Source organism: Aphis gossypii, chromosome 3 (assembly GCF_020184175.1).
Source record: "Aphis gossypii isolate Hap1 chromosome 3, ASM2018417v2, whole genome shotgun sequence".
Taxonomy (NCBI): Eukaryota; Metazoa; Arthropoda; class Insecta; order Hemiptera; family Aphididae; genus Aphis; species Aphis gossypii.
In genome coordinates, this window is record NC_065532.1 from 56,037,798 (window position 1) to 56,053,065 (window position 15,268).

General features: G+C 32.1%; 1 protein-coding gene across 1 annotated transcript; it reads left to right on the forward strand.

The window, feature by feature from the left end:
• The first annotated feature begins 2,481 nt into the window (after positions 1–2,481).
• LOC126551153 (uncharacterized) lies at positions 2,482–3,201 on the forward strand. The gene has a single exon (XM_050203930.1). It carries the CDS (start codon positions 2,482–2,484, stop codon positions 3,199–3,201), a length of 720 nt encoding a protein of 239 aa, XP_050059887.1.
• The last annotated feature ends 12,067 nt before the right edge of the window (positions 3,202–15,268 follow it).

The window sequence follows — 15,268 nt, forward strand, 5'->3', positions numbered from 1 at the left end:
TTTTAATTATTCAGGGGCGAATCTAATAATATAGGTACAATGCAAGATAAAAAATATTAACTAGAGATAATTTTAAATAATTACACTTACCAACAACATCAGAATCAAAATTACTAGCCAGCCCAGTTGCTGAGACTCCAAGAAGTTCTATTATACTATCAAAGTACTCAATTTTTTTAAATGTTTTGACCACACCCCCACCAGTCTTATAAATCTCTTTTTTTTCTTCAGCTAATCGTTGTTTGACATTTCTTTTAATCTTTTCCCACTTGTTTTTTAAAGCCTTTAATCCTCTTTGAATACCTTTAATACATTATTATAGTTAAAAAAAAACATTTGGTAGAAAAGTAGCAATTAGAAGTTAGAACCATTAAAAAAAAAAAAAAAAAAAATAGACAAGGATAATGCAATAATGATGGATGAAGAAAATATAAGATATGGATGATAATAGGAAATTAATGGATAGTTAAAATAGGTATAAACGTAGAATATTATAACAAATTATTTATTATTCAACTCTATACTTTCCTTGATATCAGTTCTGCATTATAGTCCTTAGATAATGATTGAATTCCCATAAGTAGGTAATTGACTAAAAAAAAAACTCAGTTATTCAAAATATGTATATGAGATTTTTAAAACAAAATAATTAATATCATTTCCATAGTCAGTATATTATGACTCATATAATGATTAGATTATGGAAATTTTACTATTTATTTATTTTTACTTACCTAGTACTTAACAACCCATGTAATCAAATAATATTAAATTAATAAATTATAAATTATTATCAACATTCATATTTGAATAACAATAATAAATTGGTAGTATCACCTAGGTACCTTGAATAATTATTCACAATAAAAAATAAACAACAAATATTACCTAGGTACCAATCTTAATTGATACAAAAAACTAAAAAAAAATCAATTCAATTCAAATAAAATATAGGTATTACTTACCTGAAGAAACAACCATTGCACTGTCAATTAATTCCCAGGTTTCAGACTTTTTTTTCCATATATCTGAATCTGTCTCTTTATTTTCAATAATTGAACCGTATTTCAAAACAAGTTCCACCAATGACTTCTCTTCCAACAATGTAAAATTGGCTTGCCTATCTCTTTTATCTTTATTCATTTTTGATAAATTTTTCGATGGAAAAAGTCAAAATTGAAAAAAAATAATAATTACTGCGTCTTGCAAGTTGCAATAGTAGTTAGCAAAGAAAAACAGAAAACCAAAAAATAATATAAATTATCAATATCACATTATCACAAAAGATTTGATTAATTATCAGCTGTCACATAACAATTAACAGCTGCTTCATTATGAGCCAATGAAAATATTCGTTACGTTTAGAATTATTGAACTGATAGTTAGTACAAGCGGTAACATTGTAATAATGGTCTGTATTAAACTTGCCGCTAAAGTACCCGCTACGCTAAACTACACGCTAGCTTATCTGGCAGCTAGATAAGATTTAGTGAGACATTGTAATAACGGCCTTTAATGTATTGAATACAAAATAAACAGTTACAGGCGTAACAAATAATTACTAAGTAATAGTAAAAATGCGCGGCGTGATTTTAAACAGCGTTGCGGAACAAAAGATCGGGTGACAGAAAAAGTTCGGCGTACGAGAGGACAGAAGGAGTGTCGATTCTGGTCGCGAAACAGAGAGTGAAGTCCTCGAGGCGAGCGAAGAAAGCTTGGAGCCCGTAACGGCGAAAACGTTGGCGCGCGAGGCGGGAGTAAAAGTTAAGATGGGGCGTTGTCGCCTGATCAAAGACGATACAAAAAATACACAGCTAAATACAATATAACAATATAAACGTTTACAACATATACAATATAAATAATTCGACGTTAGGAACGAAAGACAAAATAGTTACGACAATAATACGGCGGACGCGCTAGCGTAAGTGGTGATAACACGCCGTAATCACCACATTTTCTTATTTATTCGGTTATGTTATGGCAAGTCACCACCACTAGCTGCTGCCAGTAGTGATAAGCGCGGCTGAGACGGTTGGCAACACCTCCGTAGTCGACGCCGACCGGTCATCGTGCCGAGCCAGCGTCCTGCCTTCGCTCTCTTGCTCGACCGAACTCACCGACCCCGCACGTCGCCGATTTATATTTAATTAATGTATTTTTATTTTTATCTTTCCGCGTGTCGACTCATTTGTCATTGGCGACACCGTCTTATGTAAATTATGTAAAAACCTTAATAAACCAGTTGTTGCCTTTAAAACCGTCCATCTACTCATTTATCATTAGGTAACCCGACATCCTTGGTCGTGTCGCCGCACGTGGCGTTGTTCTCGTGTCACTGACACAAACCACCCGGCGACCCGCCATATTGGTGACCTCGTAGTTAGAGTACGCACAACTCGTTCGTGCATCGGCCCCGTTCTTAACGGTTTCGTCCGCCGTTCTTCGAGTTAGTTCATAGCGTTCATTCTGCGTTACAGCATGGCTGAAGAAAAGGTCAACGTTTCCGTCGAAGCACTAGCCGGCGTGCGTCTTCCAGCGTTCTGGAAGCAGTCGCCTGAATACTGGTTCACACACGCAGAGTCCGTCTTCGCGACCCATCGCGTAAGCAATCTCAACACGCGCGTGCATTTTCTCGTAGGGGCTCTAGATGAAGACGGCGTCCGGACCGTCGGCGATCTCCTCGGCCCGAGCGCATCGTACGATTCATTGCGCACCAGACTAATCAGTGCGTACGGACAACCTAAGTCTGTTCGTTTTCGCGAGCTGGTCAGACACGGAGGCATTGGAGATCGTAGACCCTCGCAGCTATTCCGCGATTTGCGCAGTGTCATGCCGGGCGGTTTCGAAGAGGACGTTTTAAAAGAATTTTGGTTGCAAAAGCTCCCATCCAATGTCGTGGCCATCGCTTCCGGTTTCGAAGGCTCTTTGGATTCAATCGCCGCCCTTGCAGACGGAGTGATGGAAGCCGTCAACTCACATAACGTCGACGCTGTGGCCAAAGACCCGATATCGGAGTTGACCAATGTAGTTTCGTCGCTCGCGCAACAAGTGCAGGCGATGGCTAAGGTCGTGTTCGGGCCAGGTCAGAATAATCGTCCATCGACGCAATGGTCCACTCAGCAAGCCACGGAGTTGTGTTATTTCCACGAGCGATTCGGCAACAACGCCCGCAAGATCATAAGACATTATAAATGCTAAATCCGGATTAATTGGGACTCTAGGTTGTCCAAATTAAACGAAATAACCAAAAATCGTAAATATTAATTTAAAAATTTTACTATACAAATTTTTATCTAGGTAATTCATATATCTTATAATTGTCATTATAATAGGCTCCAAAATTTCATCTCTTAATCCTTCTTTTACCAAATCGTCTTCTTGAATTTTATCGCAGTGATCGCCACATTTTGCCCAATCTTCTGTTGTGACTGCATCTAAAGCACTATTTACTAACACATCTATATCTACCATTTTGAAGGTGTTATTTTTTTCCGCGACTTTACCCTTAACTTGCGCCCAGATTAATTCGATTGGGTTTTATTGGCAGTGGTAAGGAGGAAGTCTTACCACTTCATGGCCCATTTGAAGTGCAATTTCGTTCCAATTTATATTTTTTTTCTTTTGGCATCGTCAATTTGACTTTTCCCGTAGTTCGCTTAATGTCTCTACTGGAGAAAAGTCTACAGATTTGTCTTGTAACCATTTTGTACATCTGCCTTTCGAGTATTTTCCTTAGGATATTCTTCTGTTAAGGTAGAATGGTATGTGGCATTGTCCATTACAATTATACAAGGTTCTTCTAAATTGCCCAACATATCTATAAACCATTTTTGAAAAACGGTGGCGTTCATTTGAGAATGATAGTCAGCCTGCGATCCCGACTTGCAACGAAAAACCAGTTTTGAATTTTTGACAAAACCAAATGAAGGTGACCCAGCATGACACACAATAAGCCAACCACCCTTACCAATACGTACTTTTAATCCTTCGGTGTTGTCGGAGTTTTGCCATATGTGTCCTCGCGTATGATTTTGGTTTACCCATGTTTCGTCTTGTATCGTTATTACGTCTAAACTCGTTCATTTTTCTCAAAAACTTAACCCGAGAACAAACAATATAATTTCTTTCCATTAGAAATTTACGCCCATCATTACATTTTTTGTATTTGAAATTCAAACTACGCAAAATATGTCGCACGGACCATTGTGAACCCGAATAATTAATTTTTTCATGCAACGCTCCCAATATTTTTGCACTAGTTGGATACTGACCATTATCATAAAAACTATGATTTGTTCTTCTGATAACTTCATTGTCAAAATCGTCCAAGTTGGTCATAGGTTTGGCACGTTTATAAGTTTTCCTTGGAGACTTAAATGAAGAAGGTTCGGCAGCTAGTTGATTTTCACCCACAGATAATTTTTTCCCTTCAGCACAAACTCGTTTAACACAAGCAAGACTTACGCCACACGCTTCAGCAGTCATTTCACGAGTTTGACGAAAAAAATTACTAATTTCTGGCTTACCTTTGTCACCAGCCAATGTTTTGAAATAATATAAACATGAAAAATAACTTTCTTCGTTTGAGAATGTGTGTCTTGATATGCCATTTCAAAACTATTTTTGTATACGAGTAATTATTAAAGAAATAATTAAAATATTACAAACATTCAAACTTAAAAGCGCGCACTTTAAAAACCAAACCACGTAAGAACGCGGGAAATATGATTACAAACGTAGATAATAAGCGAATAAAAACACGTGTAAACTCGTATCTCGAATGTCGAATGACTAACCAAACGTTAACAAAATATTGTGGTATGCAACAGCAGCTACTGGCGCCTACTGCTAAAGGAAAATAAATTGGTCTCCAAAATACAATGAATTATACAATAAATTACCACCTGCCGTTTTTAAAATGCGCGGCAGCTGTTTCCATTGCACACAAACGTAGAACCCCTGAAACCAGAAAAAATGACCGCTTGGCGCGCGACGATCGCGGCTCACTTTTCGCCTCGCGTACTATAATAACGTTAATAAGACATAATGAAATATTTTGTATGTAAACACAATTTAGAAAATCTAAAGTCGTTAATAATTCATTTTAGAATTTTCCATTCTCTTCATGCATATAGTTCTTATAAATTCATTGAAGGTAGTTGTAGTCAGTCATTTCAAAACTTAAATAGTTTTAAAAACATGTAAATACTAAGCACTTAATCAATTTGCCTTTAAATGAAATCGAAACGTCAACAAATATTTTAAATTCAGCCACTTATTTACCTACTGATAATATTTCTGCTGATGATGAATTACTTTGTGACACTTTTCAACCTAACAATTCACCAATACCTTTTGACTTGAACGCAGCATCTTATTTAGTTTATAAGTCTGCTGTTGAATTTACTTTAAGTTTGCATAACAATAATAATTTTACTCGTCGAGATATATTAAATATTCAAAAAAGTATTGCAGAAAACATAGTTAAACCTATTTCTACTATTTTAGATAATATTGTTAAAACACATATTAAAGATCCAATGTTGTTGTTAGAATTTAATAATGTAACATCAGTTATTTCCGATCCTTTTAAATTTTGCAACTCTGAGTATCTATTGAATAAATGGCTCATTCAAAATAATTTTACTACAAATATCCAACAATTTATCATTAATAATGAAATTGGTATAACCAGACAATCAGGTGATGTTGTATATGATGAACAAATAACAAAAGATATACTCTCACCACTGCAATTTCAATTCAGAAGATACTTTGAACATGATGATAACCTTCTAAAAACTTTAAACAAAATTAACGAGTTAAATAAACCAAATAATGTCTTATCACATTTTATTCAAGGAAAATTATGGAAACAAAAAGTATTGAACTTTCAAAACAAGACTGTTATACCTTTATTTTATATATTGATGATGTTGAGATTAATAATCCATTAGGATCTCATGCCACCATTCAAATGATATCAGCTTTATATTATAGTTTTCCTGTACTAGAGAACTCTTCTAAACTTTTTAACATATTTTTAGCTGGGTTACTAAAATCTAAGGATGTGAAAGACTTTGGAAATGATGTCTGCTTTAACCAATTAATAGATGAAATTATATTTCTAGAACGAGAAGGTTTGTCAATTTCAACATCTAAAGGCAATATACATGTTCATTTTATTTTAGCCATTATTTTGGGTGATAATTTAGGTATAAACAGCTTTCTAGAATTTTCCAAGTCGTTTTCAGCTAATTTTTTTTTGTCGTTTCTGTAAAGTACATAAAAACGAGTCACATAATATGAGCATAGAAAACTTTGAGTTATTAAGAAACAGAAATAATTTTAACACAGATATAATAATTGATAATTCTTCATTAACAGGCGTTTATAAAGAATCTCTCTAAAACAAATACCTTCATTTCATGTCACTAGTAACTATTCGTTGATGTTATGCATGATATGTTTGAGGGTGTTTGCCATTATGATTTATGCCATGTTATAAATATTATACAGAGTATTTGAAACTTTTTCTTTAGAAACATTAAATCACCGCAAATCTAATTTTGAGTATGGAACAATTGAAGTAGGAAATATTAGCCCTCCTATTAAAAAAAAACATCTAGATAAATTCCATCTTAAAATGTCTGCTAGGGAAATGATGTCGTTTTGTTTTTTTTTCCAATAATAATTGGAGACCTAATACCAGAAAATGATGAAATTTGGGCATTTGTTTTAGTTTTAGTTCAAATTATAGATTTATTACTATCATTTAAATTTACAGAAGAAAAAATAATTTTACTACAACAGCTTATAAAACAACATAACACTTATTATGTTTTACTCTTCGGAGATAATCTTAAACCAAAACATCATTTATTAATTCACTACCCTTCAATTATAAAATATTCTGGTCCACCTCGTCACTATTGATGCTTTCGTTTTGAAGCAAAACACAAAGAATTAAAACTGTATGCTCATGCAACAACTTCTAGAAAACACATAACTATAACATTAGCAAAAAAGTTTCAATTAAAATTTGCATACTCACTCATTCAACAACCTATACCCACAATTGTGTTAAAAGAAAAAGATATAGTTTTAAGCCAATATAGTGCCTTTATTTGTAATTCATTAAATATATTAGACTCTCAGTTCATTAGTTATAGAGAAGTTGATTATAAAGGTACATCATATAAAAGGGGTTATTTTTTAACTGATTTTGTTAATGATGATATGTGTTTACATGAAATTGTTAAAATTTTTATTATTTACAATGAAGAAAAAGACGTTAAACTCTTAACACAACAAATAAAAGTTGAATATTTTCATCCTCATTATGAGTCCTATATTGTGGATTGTAGCAAAATTATATCAATGCAAAATTTCAATGATATAACATATTTTCATAGTTTTCCAATAAATATTCTCAGCTTGCTAATGGGCAGTCATTTTTAGGGCAAAAAGAATATTTATAATTGATTACTGTAAAAGAATATTTTAGTACCCTTCTTAAAAAACAAACTAAGTGTAAATACCAAATTGTATATTATATATGTTTCTATATTTTGTTCATAACATAAATTTTAAGTGTTTTATTTAGGTAGTTAAGTGCAAAAATGCAAAATATTAACAATGACTTTAGCTCTTTTCATCAAGATTGCGAATATCTATTTCCAAACAACATTAATTTTTCTCAAAATAATAATAACATAGCTATGTCTCAGACAACATTTCCTACTATGAATTTTCAAAGCGACAATCTCAGCCACAATGAAATATCAAATTTCCAACTAAGTTTGTCAGAAGAAGATTCATCTGATATAAAAAAACTACTAATAAGTTGGGATTTAAGTGATATAGTTGATACATGTTTGAGTAAGTATACCCAAATTTTAAAAGTTTATTTCATAAAAAAAATGTATTTTATGGAGTTTGATTTATCACCATTGATATCATTAATTTTAAAACATGAACCATAGCTTCTGTGCATGAACAATTATTTTTATCTTGATTTGATATTACAGAAGAAGTAATTGATATAAGCATACTTAAGTCTATGGACAAGTCACAGTCAGAAAAACTTTTAACCTCATTTCCATATGGGATACAAATAAAATTTTGGAACTGTTTGAAATCTTGGCAAAGTACATTCAATGTTGACAATACAAATACGAGTGAACATCAAATTACAAAAAATAACATTCCTGTTAGTTTGATTGAAAATGAAAAACCATTGATTAATTTAGTAAGCGTGTTCAATGACTGTTCCCAAGGTAAAAATGATAAAACAATTTGATATAATATTATAGAGTGTAACAGAACTATTTAACTAATATTCTAATATTTTATTAACTTATAATTTAACTAAAAATTGTTTAAATTACAGAAAAAATATGTCTTACATTAGTTCTGTACACTTTAAATAGTTTTGTTACCCTCTGTATATGTATTAGATATTTATTACTATTTTTTTGTGTGTATCCAATGTACCTATGGGTAAACTCTATATTTAATTTTATAAGTTATATGATATACAAACTATAGTTTTAGCTAATATGATAATGTTTTTATAATATCAAATTAATAATTGTTTAGGTAAATTAATTGTTGATTATTTCAAAAATCACGGAAAATTCAATGATACATGTAGGAATATTTTGGTTGAAATTATAATTGCATATATGGTGAGACATGAAAAGCCAATGTCCATAAAAGTAGCACAAAATATTTCTTTGCAGATAATTAATGCATTTCCTATTGAAATTAAGGTAATTCAGTGGCGCCAAAGTATATGTTTACCTATGACAAATGTCATAGGTGAATTTGGTGGGTGGGTAGGGGATGACCGTAGTTATTTAGTGTACAAATTTAGAAAATTGTAATACCTACTGGCTTCTACCTAGCACCTACCTACAAAGCTATAATATTATTCTGGTAATCTGTAATACAACTAAATGTTATCATAAAATAAGGCGTTTCGAAAATACGGTTAGATAATATACCGTATACGTGAGAATAGGAATTTAATATCTGTAAAATAAAATAATATTCATAATATTCATTGCCAATATTATTTTTGTATTTATTAATTGGATATTTATAGACATTCGCGGTTGCGATAAGAAACCCGATTTTGAACTGTTGTGTATTTGTGTGTGGTGTCGCGCACAGGTCGGTGGTATGTACATGTTATACAGTGTAAGCTGAGTACAAAATTTAACCGTAACCTAACATAGACATAGCTAGTTTACTAATATTTAGCTAATTTTACAGTTTTAATATGCTTTCGTAATTCCAATAATTCGGCTTAATGAATGGTTTTACAGTAAAAATACTTATTATAAAATTTGTAGAGGAGTAATCTATCTAGAGTTGTATAGGCCGGTTTTTGACACGTTATTTTGATCGAAATATTTAGTAAATTCATAACGAATGCTAAAAATAAACCATATTTATGATAATATCAATGTTACTCTAAAGTCTAAATACGTGTTGTCCATGTGTGTGTAAACGCGCGACTGCGTTTTGTTAATTTATTATTATTTATTTATTAGTCCATCTGGCATCTACGATTCATCACTTTACGTCCTGGTCAATTGTCATTTGTCATTAGTTATTAGTTACCAGTATATCGTATGTGTAATTTTTTTTGTACAATATTAACAATTATTTTTATTAATTACGGTTTTAATTTTTAAATCATAAATCAGTTTTAGACAAAACTGCATTAGGTCTTAAATCATTTAAAATTGGATATTATAATTAGTAATATAAAAAAAATTGAAGATCGTGATCATGTTGAAATGCAAATATTGTGGCCGTGAGAGAGATAAATCAAAGTTAGTAGATGTAATGTAATGGAACAAACATGTAGAATCTTGTAAAATAAAATATTCTACAGCAAAGAAAAAAAAGCAAAATGTTCTACTCAAAATTTTAGAGAAATTTTTTTAACTTCCAACGAAAAGCCAGGTAAGTTTTATATCATAAATATATTAATTATTGCACTTAAATCAGAATATATATTACTAGAATTAATTTATAATTGCATTCTAGTTTAGTACTAGACCCTATACATTATTTTATTAGTAAGTACTTACTTACTTAAATTATAGTGTTGATAGTGACTATTATTTCAATTCAATTTCAATTATTTTTTTATTTTCCACTTTTATTGACTCGGGTATTCATAATTACTATGGAAAACTAAACTCAGTTTTTGTAGTGTTGGTTGGGTTAAAACTAATTTTTTTAATTTTTTTTTACTATATATATTACTGACCTTTATTAAACTAAAAAACAATTATATTAATATGCTAGTAGTAATGATAGGTAACTAATAATCAATATTTTAATACTGTTTAAATTTAAGACCGACCTACCTATACCTAATCAATTTTTACCTTAAAGTTCTTTATTAATTTTGAAAAAAATTAAACGACTGTAGGTATATGTCTATATTTTTTATCATTAAATAGGTAAGTATATTTATTTGAAAGAATAAAAACTTGACTAAGTATGTGGAAAAAATGTTATGAATAGTTTTATTTCATTTATTACTTATTTTAACTACCAAATTCTATAGAGTATAGACTACAGTATAGGTATTATAAACATACTGATACTATAATGTTTAGTTTTACCTAATACCTAAATGTTAAGATCATTAGCTGCAATTGTATAATTTGATCAAAATGTAAAATGTAAATAGTTAACGGTTTTAAAAGGTAAATTAACATGATTTTTTGATATCTTATTTCAGTTTCAAAGTTATTTTTTGTATTTATTTGTTAATAGTTCAACACTATTATTATTTAATACTTATTAGTATTTGTAACTAATAATAATATAGGTAACAATGGTAACATAGTTACAATATATTATGACAATTAGTCTTAATATTTTTGGTTTGTATAGTTAATATTTAACTAATTTTTGTCTGATTAAAAGTTAGATATTTTGGTAATGTTTATAATTAAATAATGCCTATATTGTGTAATATTTTTTTCATAAGCTGAAAATGAGACAGTTATATCTGATCATCCTCACCATTAACAGAACTTACGTCGGAACTTACTGAATCTACTCAAAAAGGTATAATAGAATTTATAAGTTGACATTTTACATTACTAATCATATACAATTGTTATTTTATCATATTAAAGATGTTCTTGTAAATACAACATGTGGGGTTGAAGACAAAACAATAGATAATGAAAAAGTTATATTGATTATCCTTCACCATTAACTGAACCTACTGAATCTACTCCAAGAGGTATAACAGAATTGTAATGTTAAGTATTATTATAAGTCTTATATATATAACATTTTTTAATGTACTTATAAATTATTATATTATAGAGCATTATGAATATTTCTTCGTTGGAAAAATGATCCTTATCTTTACATTAAAAAGAACTTGTCACCTGAAGAAAACGCTTCATAGTTCAACTAGGACCTTGTCAACCATTAGCTGATGACCTACCTGATGGCATTTTTCCAAAAGATAAGACTGATCGGAAAGGTCATTTTAATGAATTGTGGTATCAAAGGATAATGCCTGATGGATCAAAATTATCTAGAGATTGGTTGTCTATTCTCCACGATTGAATAAAATATTTTGCTTGTGTTGCATGTTGTATAGTGATGGTAAGTCTAATGCATCAATCAAGTCATGGACTCAAAATGGTTACTGCAATTGGCAAAATGCAAAAAATAATATTACTGCTCATGAAATTTCAACAAGCCATACTAACTCATCAGTTGTTTAAAAATCAATCAAAACAACATTGCCAGTTTTGCCATCTTTGGAGTATGCTCGTAAAATGCAAGTATCCACAAATAGACAAATTGTAAGTCAATTAATAGATATTGTGTGTTATTTGGCAAACACCAATTAGCATTTCGTGGACATAGAGAAGCATGGTCTGAAAAATAAAAGAAATTTCAAAGATTTAGTCGAACTATGGCATCACATTCTTCGGTGTTATCTTATCACATTTTCTTATAAAATTAAAAGGAAGAAAAGATCTTCATTGTGTGACATCGGATAAACAAAATCAGCTTATATCCAGTGTAACTGAACACATTTCTAATAAAATACAGTTGGAAATATTGGCTGCAAAATTATTTAGCATTTCAATTGATTCTACTTTCGACTCATCTAGAAAAGAACAAATTTCATTTATTGTAAGGTATGCCAATGATAATTCGGGAACTGTTTATGAGCGTTTAGTTGCCATTAAAGAGTCTAATAAAAATACAGGAGAAGTGCTACTCAAGACATTTGAAGATGTAATGATAGAGAAGGCTTTGAATGGAAGACAAAACTTAATAGGACAATCGTATGATGGGAAAGTAAATGTTGGTGATGAATATAATGGTCTCCAAGCTCATGTAGTAAGCCGACGGAGTCGTCTCACTATTTTCTTTCTATTTTAACTCATTTACATATACTACGAGGTTCTGCACATTTAAATATTTTATTATCATACTCGTAGCGATACGTAATTAAATTTGATGGCAATTCCAAGAATCAAAGCGCGTATGGGAAAACACAGCCACAAACAACTTTTTCTTGCCCTTTTGACAAACAAGCCATGCACATAAATCATAGATGCGCACGCCTTGGTATAATAGCACAACAACAAGTCCAATCCAGGGTTAAGTGTCTTGGGCGCAAAACCACTTTTGTAGACATTGACAACATTCTATAACACACCTTTTTGTCCATTTCCTAGTCTTATCATGTACAACCAGGGGGTACAGAGAACCATATAAATACAGGTCTCTGTCCGTCTTAATTTTAGAATTAGTTCACATTCACATAGAGCTAGTCTATGTCCAAATTTTAGATTAACTTTTTCTCGGGCAGCTACTTAACGTGCTGTCCTCAAATTCTTATACACTTGTTTATTGTAACAAATTATAACTTTAATTTAATAAACTCTTGTATTAACATTGTGTCTTGTCTCACTTTTAAAAACCCGTAATCTTTTCTCGACAACTTGATCCAACTGCAGATGTCAAGCACTCATTTATAAACGATAGTGAGAGATCACTACACGTTTTGGTGTCAGGTGTGGGGTCACCTGAAAGAAGAATTTGGTATCCACCCAAAATCAAGTACATCAGCGGACCTCGAGTGTGTCAACATCAGGATCAACGGAAAGAGATCACGGATAAGTTACGACAAGTCAACAAATCGAGCCTAGCAGCGAAGCGAGCCGCAGCGCAGTTTTCAAAGCAGGACAACCACAGGACCGGACAAACAATGAACACTTTTAAGTTGCCGTATAAGCAAATAAATTCTTTAGTATATGTCTGAGAGTCCTAATCGGTGTTGAGAAATAATTAAATACAACCCACAAACTTTACGAACAACCATCATGAGTGTAACTTAGGAATTGAATCTGCAATACGCATGATTCCGACCTTTACGGGGGGATCTGAGACAGATTTAGCGTCATATATACTTGAATGTAATTATATAATGGAAAACGTCCACGAAACTCTTAAACCTATGATTTTCAAACGAATGTTAACAAGTTTAAAGGGGAAGCTTTTCAAGCAGTACGCTATCGCAGTATTCCGGATTGGCCCGCACTCGAAGTCACCTTCGGAAAGTGTTCGGGGCAACGCACTCAATCGGTTTTTTACAAACAAATCTATACAATATTAAACAAAAATACGACGAAGATATTAAAAGCTTCGCCGCACGCACCGAAAAATGTTACCACGATTTTGGTAAGCGCACTAACGGTAGGGCTAAATAAAAATGACGCCGCCGCAGTCGCGAACACGCATAAATCGGGAGCGCGCAATGCATTTATTAACGGGGCACACCCGCAATTCGAAGTTTGTTACGAGCGCGAAACGTTCTACTCTCGAAGAAGCTATTACGCTTGCTGTCGAAGAAGAGGAGGACATAAGAAATTAAATAGACGCTTTAACACGAATAAAAATAACGGGAAAAATAACGCGAATAAAAAAAATATTAAATGTAATAAATGTAATAAAATGGGGCACTATGCAAACGAGTGTCGTAGTAACGCGAGCACATCGGGCGGCACAGGTTTTAGAAATCCCATAAGTAATCGCGACGAAAAACCCGTTGTAGTAAAAAAAGAATATCAAGGACAGGTTAGGTTCTGCACATACTGTAAAAAAAATAACTACACTGTTAAAGATTGTAGAAAACGTAGGTATAACGAAGAAAAAAATAATAGCACTAGTAGCAACGAGAATGAAAACGAAAATTCCACTACTAGTCAATCGAATCGAACCGTCAGTGAAATAAAACAAAATCACGTAAGAGTAGTTACTAATTTCGAGGAGGAACACATAATCTGTAGTTCACATAATTTCGATCCTCAGTACATTAAATTATTAATCGATTCAGGTGCAGAAATGAATCTCATTAAACTCTCCGCATTAACGGACAGGTAGTTATTAACGAATACGAAAACGAACTATCAAAGGTATCAATGAAACACCTATTTTACGATCGGGACTATAGTTACGACTATGCAAATTAGCGAAGTAGGCGTCCTTGTAAAATTCGACGTCGTGTTCGACGATTTTCCAATAACGAATCAGGTATAATCGGGCGAAATTTCTTAAAACAAAACAAAGTCATTATGGACTATAATAAAAATACGTTAACCATACCCGAACAAACGGTTTAAAAGAAATTATATTACCACCGCGAAGTAACTGTGTACTTCTAATTAAAAACGACGAAAATATTAAACATGACGCGATAACTATAAAAAACAAGACTTCAACGAAAACGTTATTATAGCAAATAGCATCAGTCCGGTTAGCACTAATACAATAATAAGCAATATAATAAATATTTCGGAGGAACCTTTTATTATTGACGAGCTAACCACACGACATATTGAATGGGAACCGTATCATGAAACCGTACTTAAAGCATCCTTTGCAGATAAACACCAAACGGATCGCATAACGAAACTAAAAAACGAACTTAAACACGGACGATTTAAACAAAGAGGAGCGCGATAATATTAGAACTCTGTTGTAATTACGCGGACCTGTTTTACTTGCCCGGCGATTATTTAAGTGCCACAGAGGTAGTGACACATACAATAAACACGCCGCGATGCACAAAACCATTAACATACGTCCGTAACGTTTACCTTGGGCGTACCAAGAGAAATCGAAAAAAACAAGTTACGGAAATGAAAAGTAATAATATAATACGCGATTCTAAATCACCATTTAACTTTCCATA

Bases quoted from the DNA above. Each gene is read 5' to 3' on its own strand.
- LOC126551153 (XM_050203930.1), top strand. From the start codon at position 2,482: ATGGCTGAAGAAAAGGTCAACGTTTCCGTCGAAGCACTAGCCGGCGTG.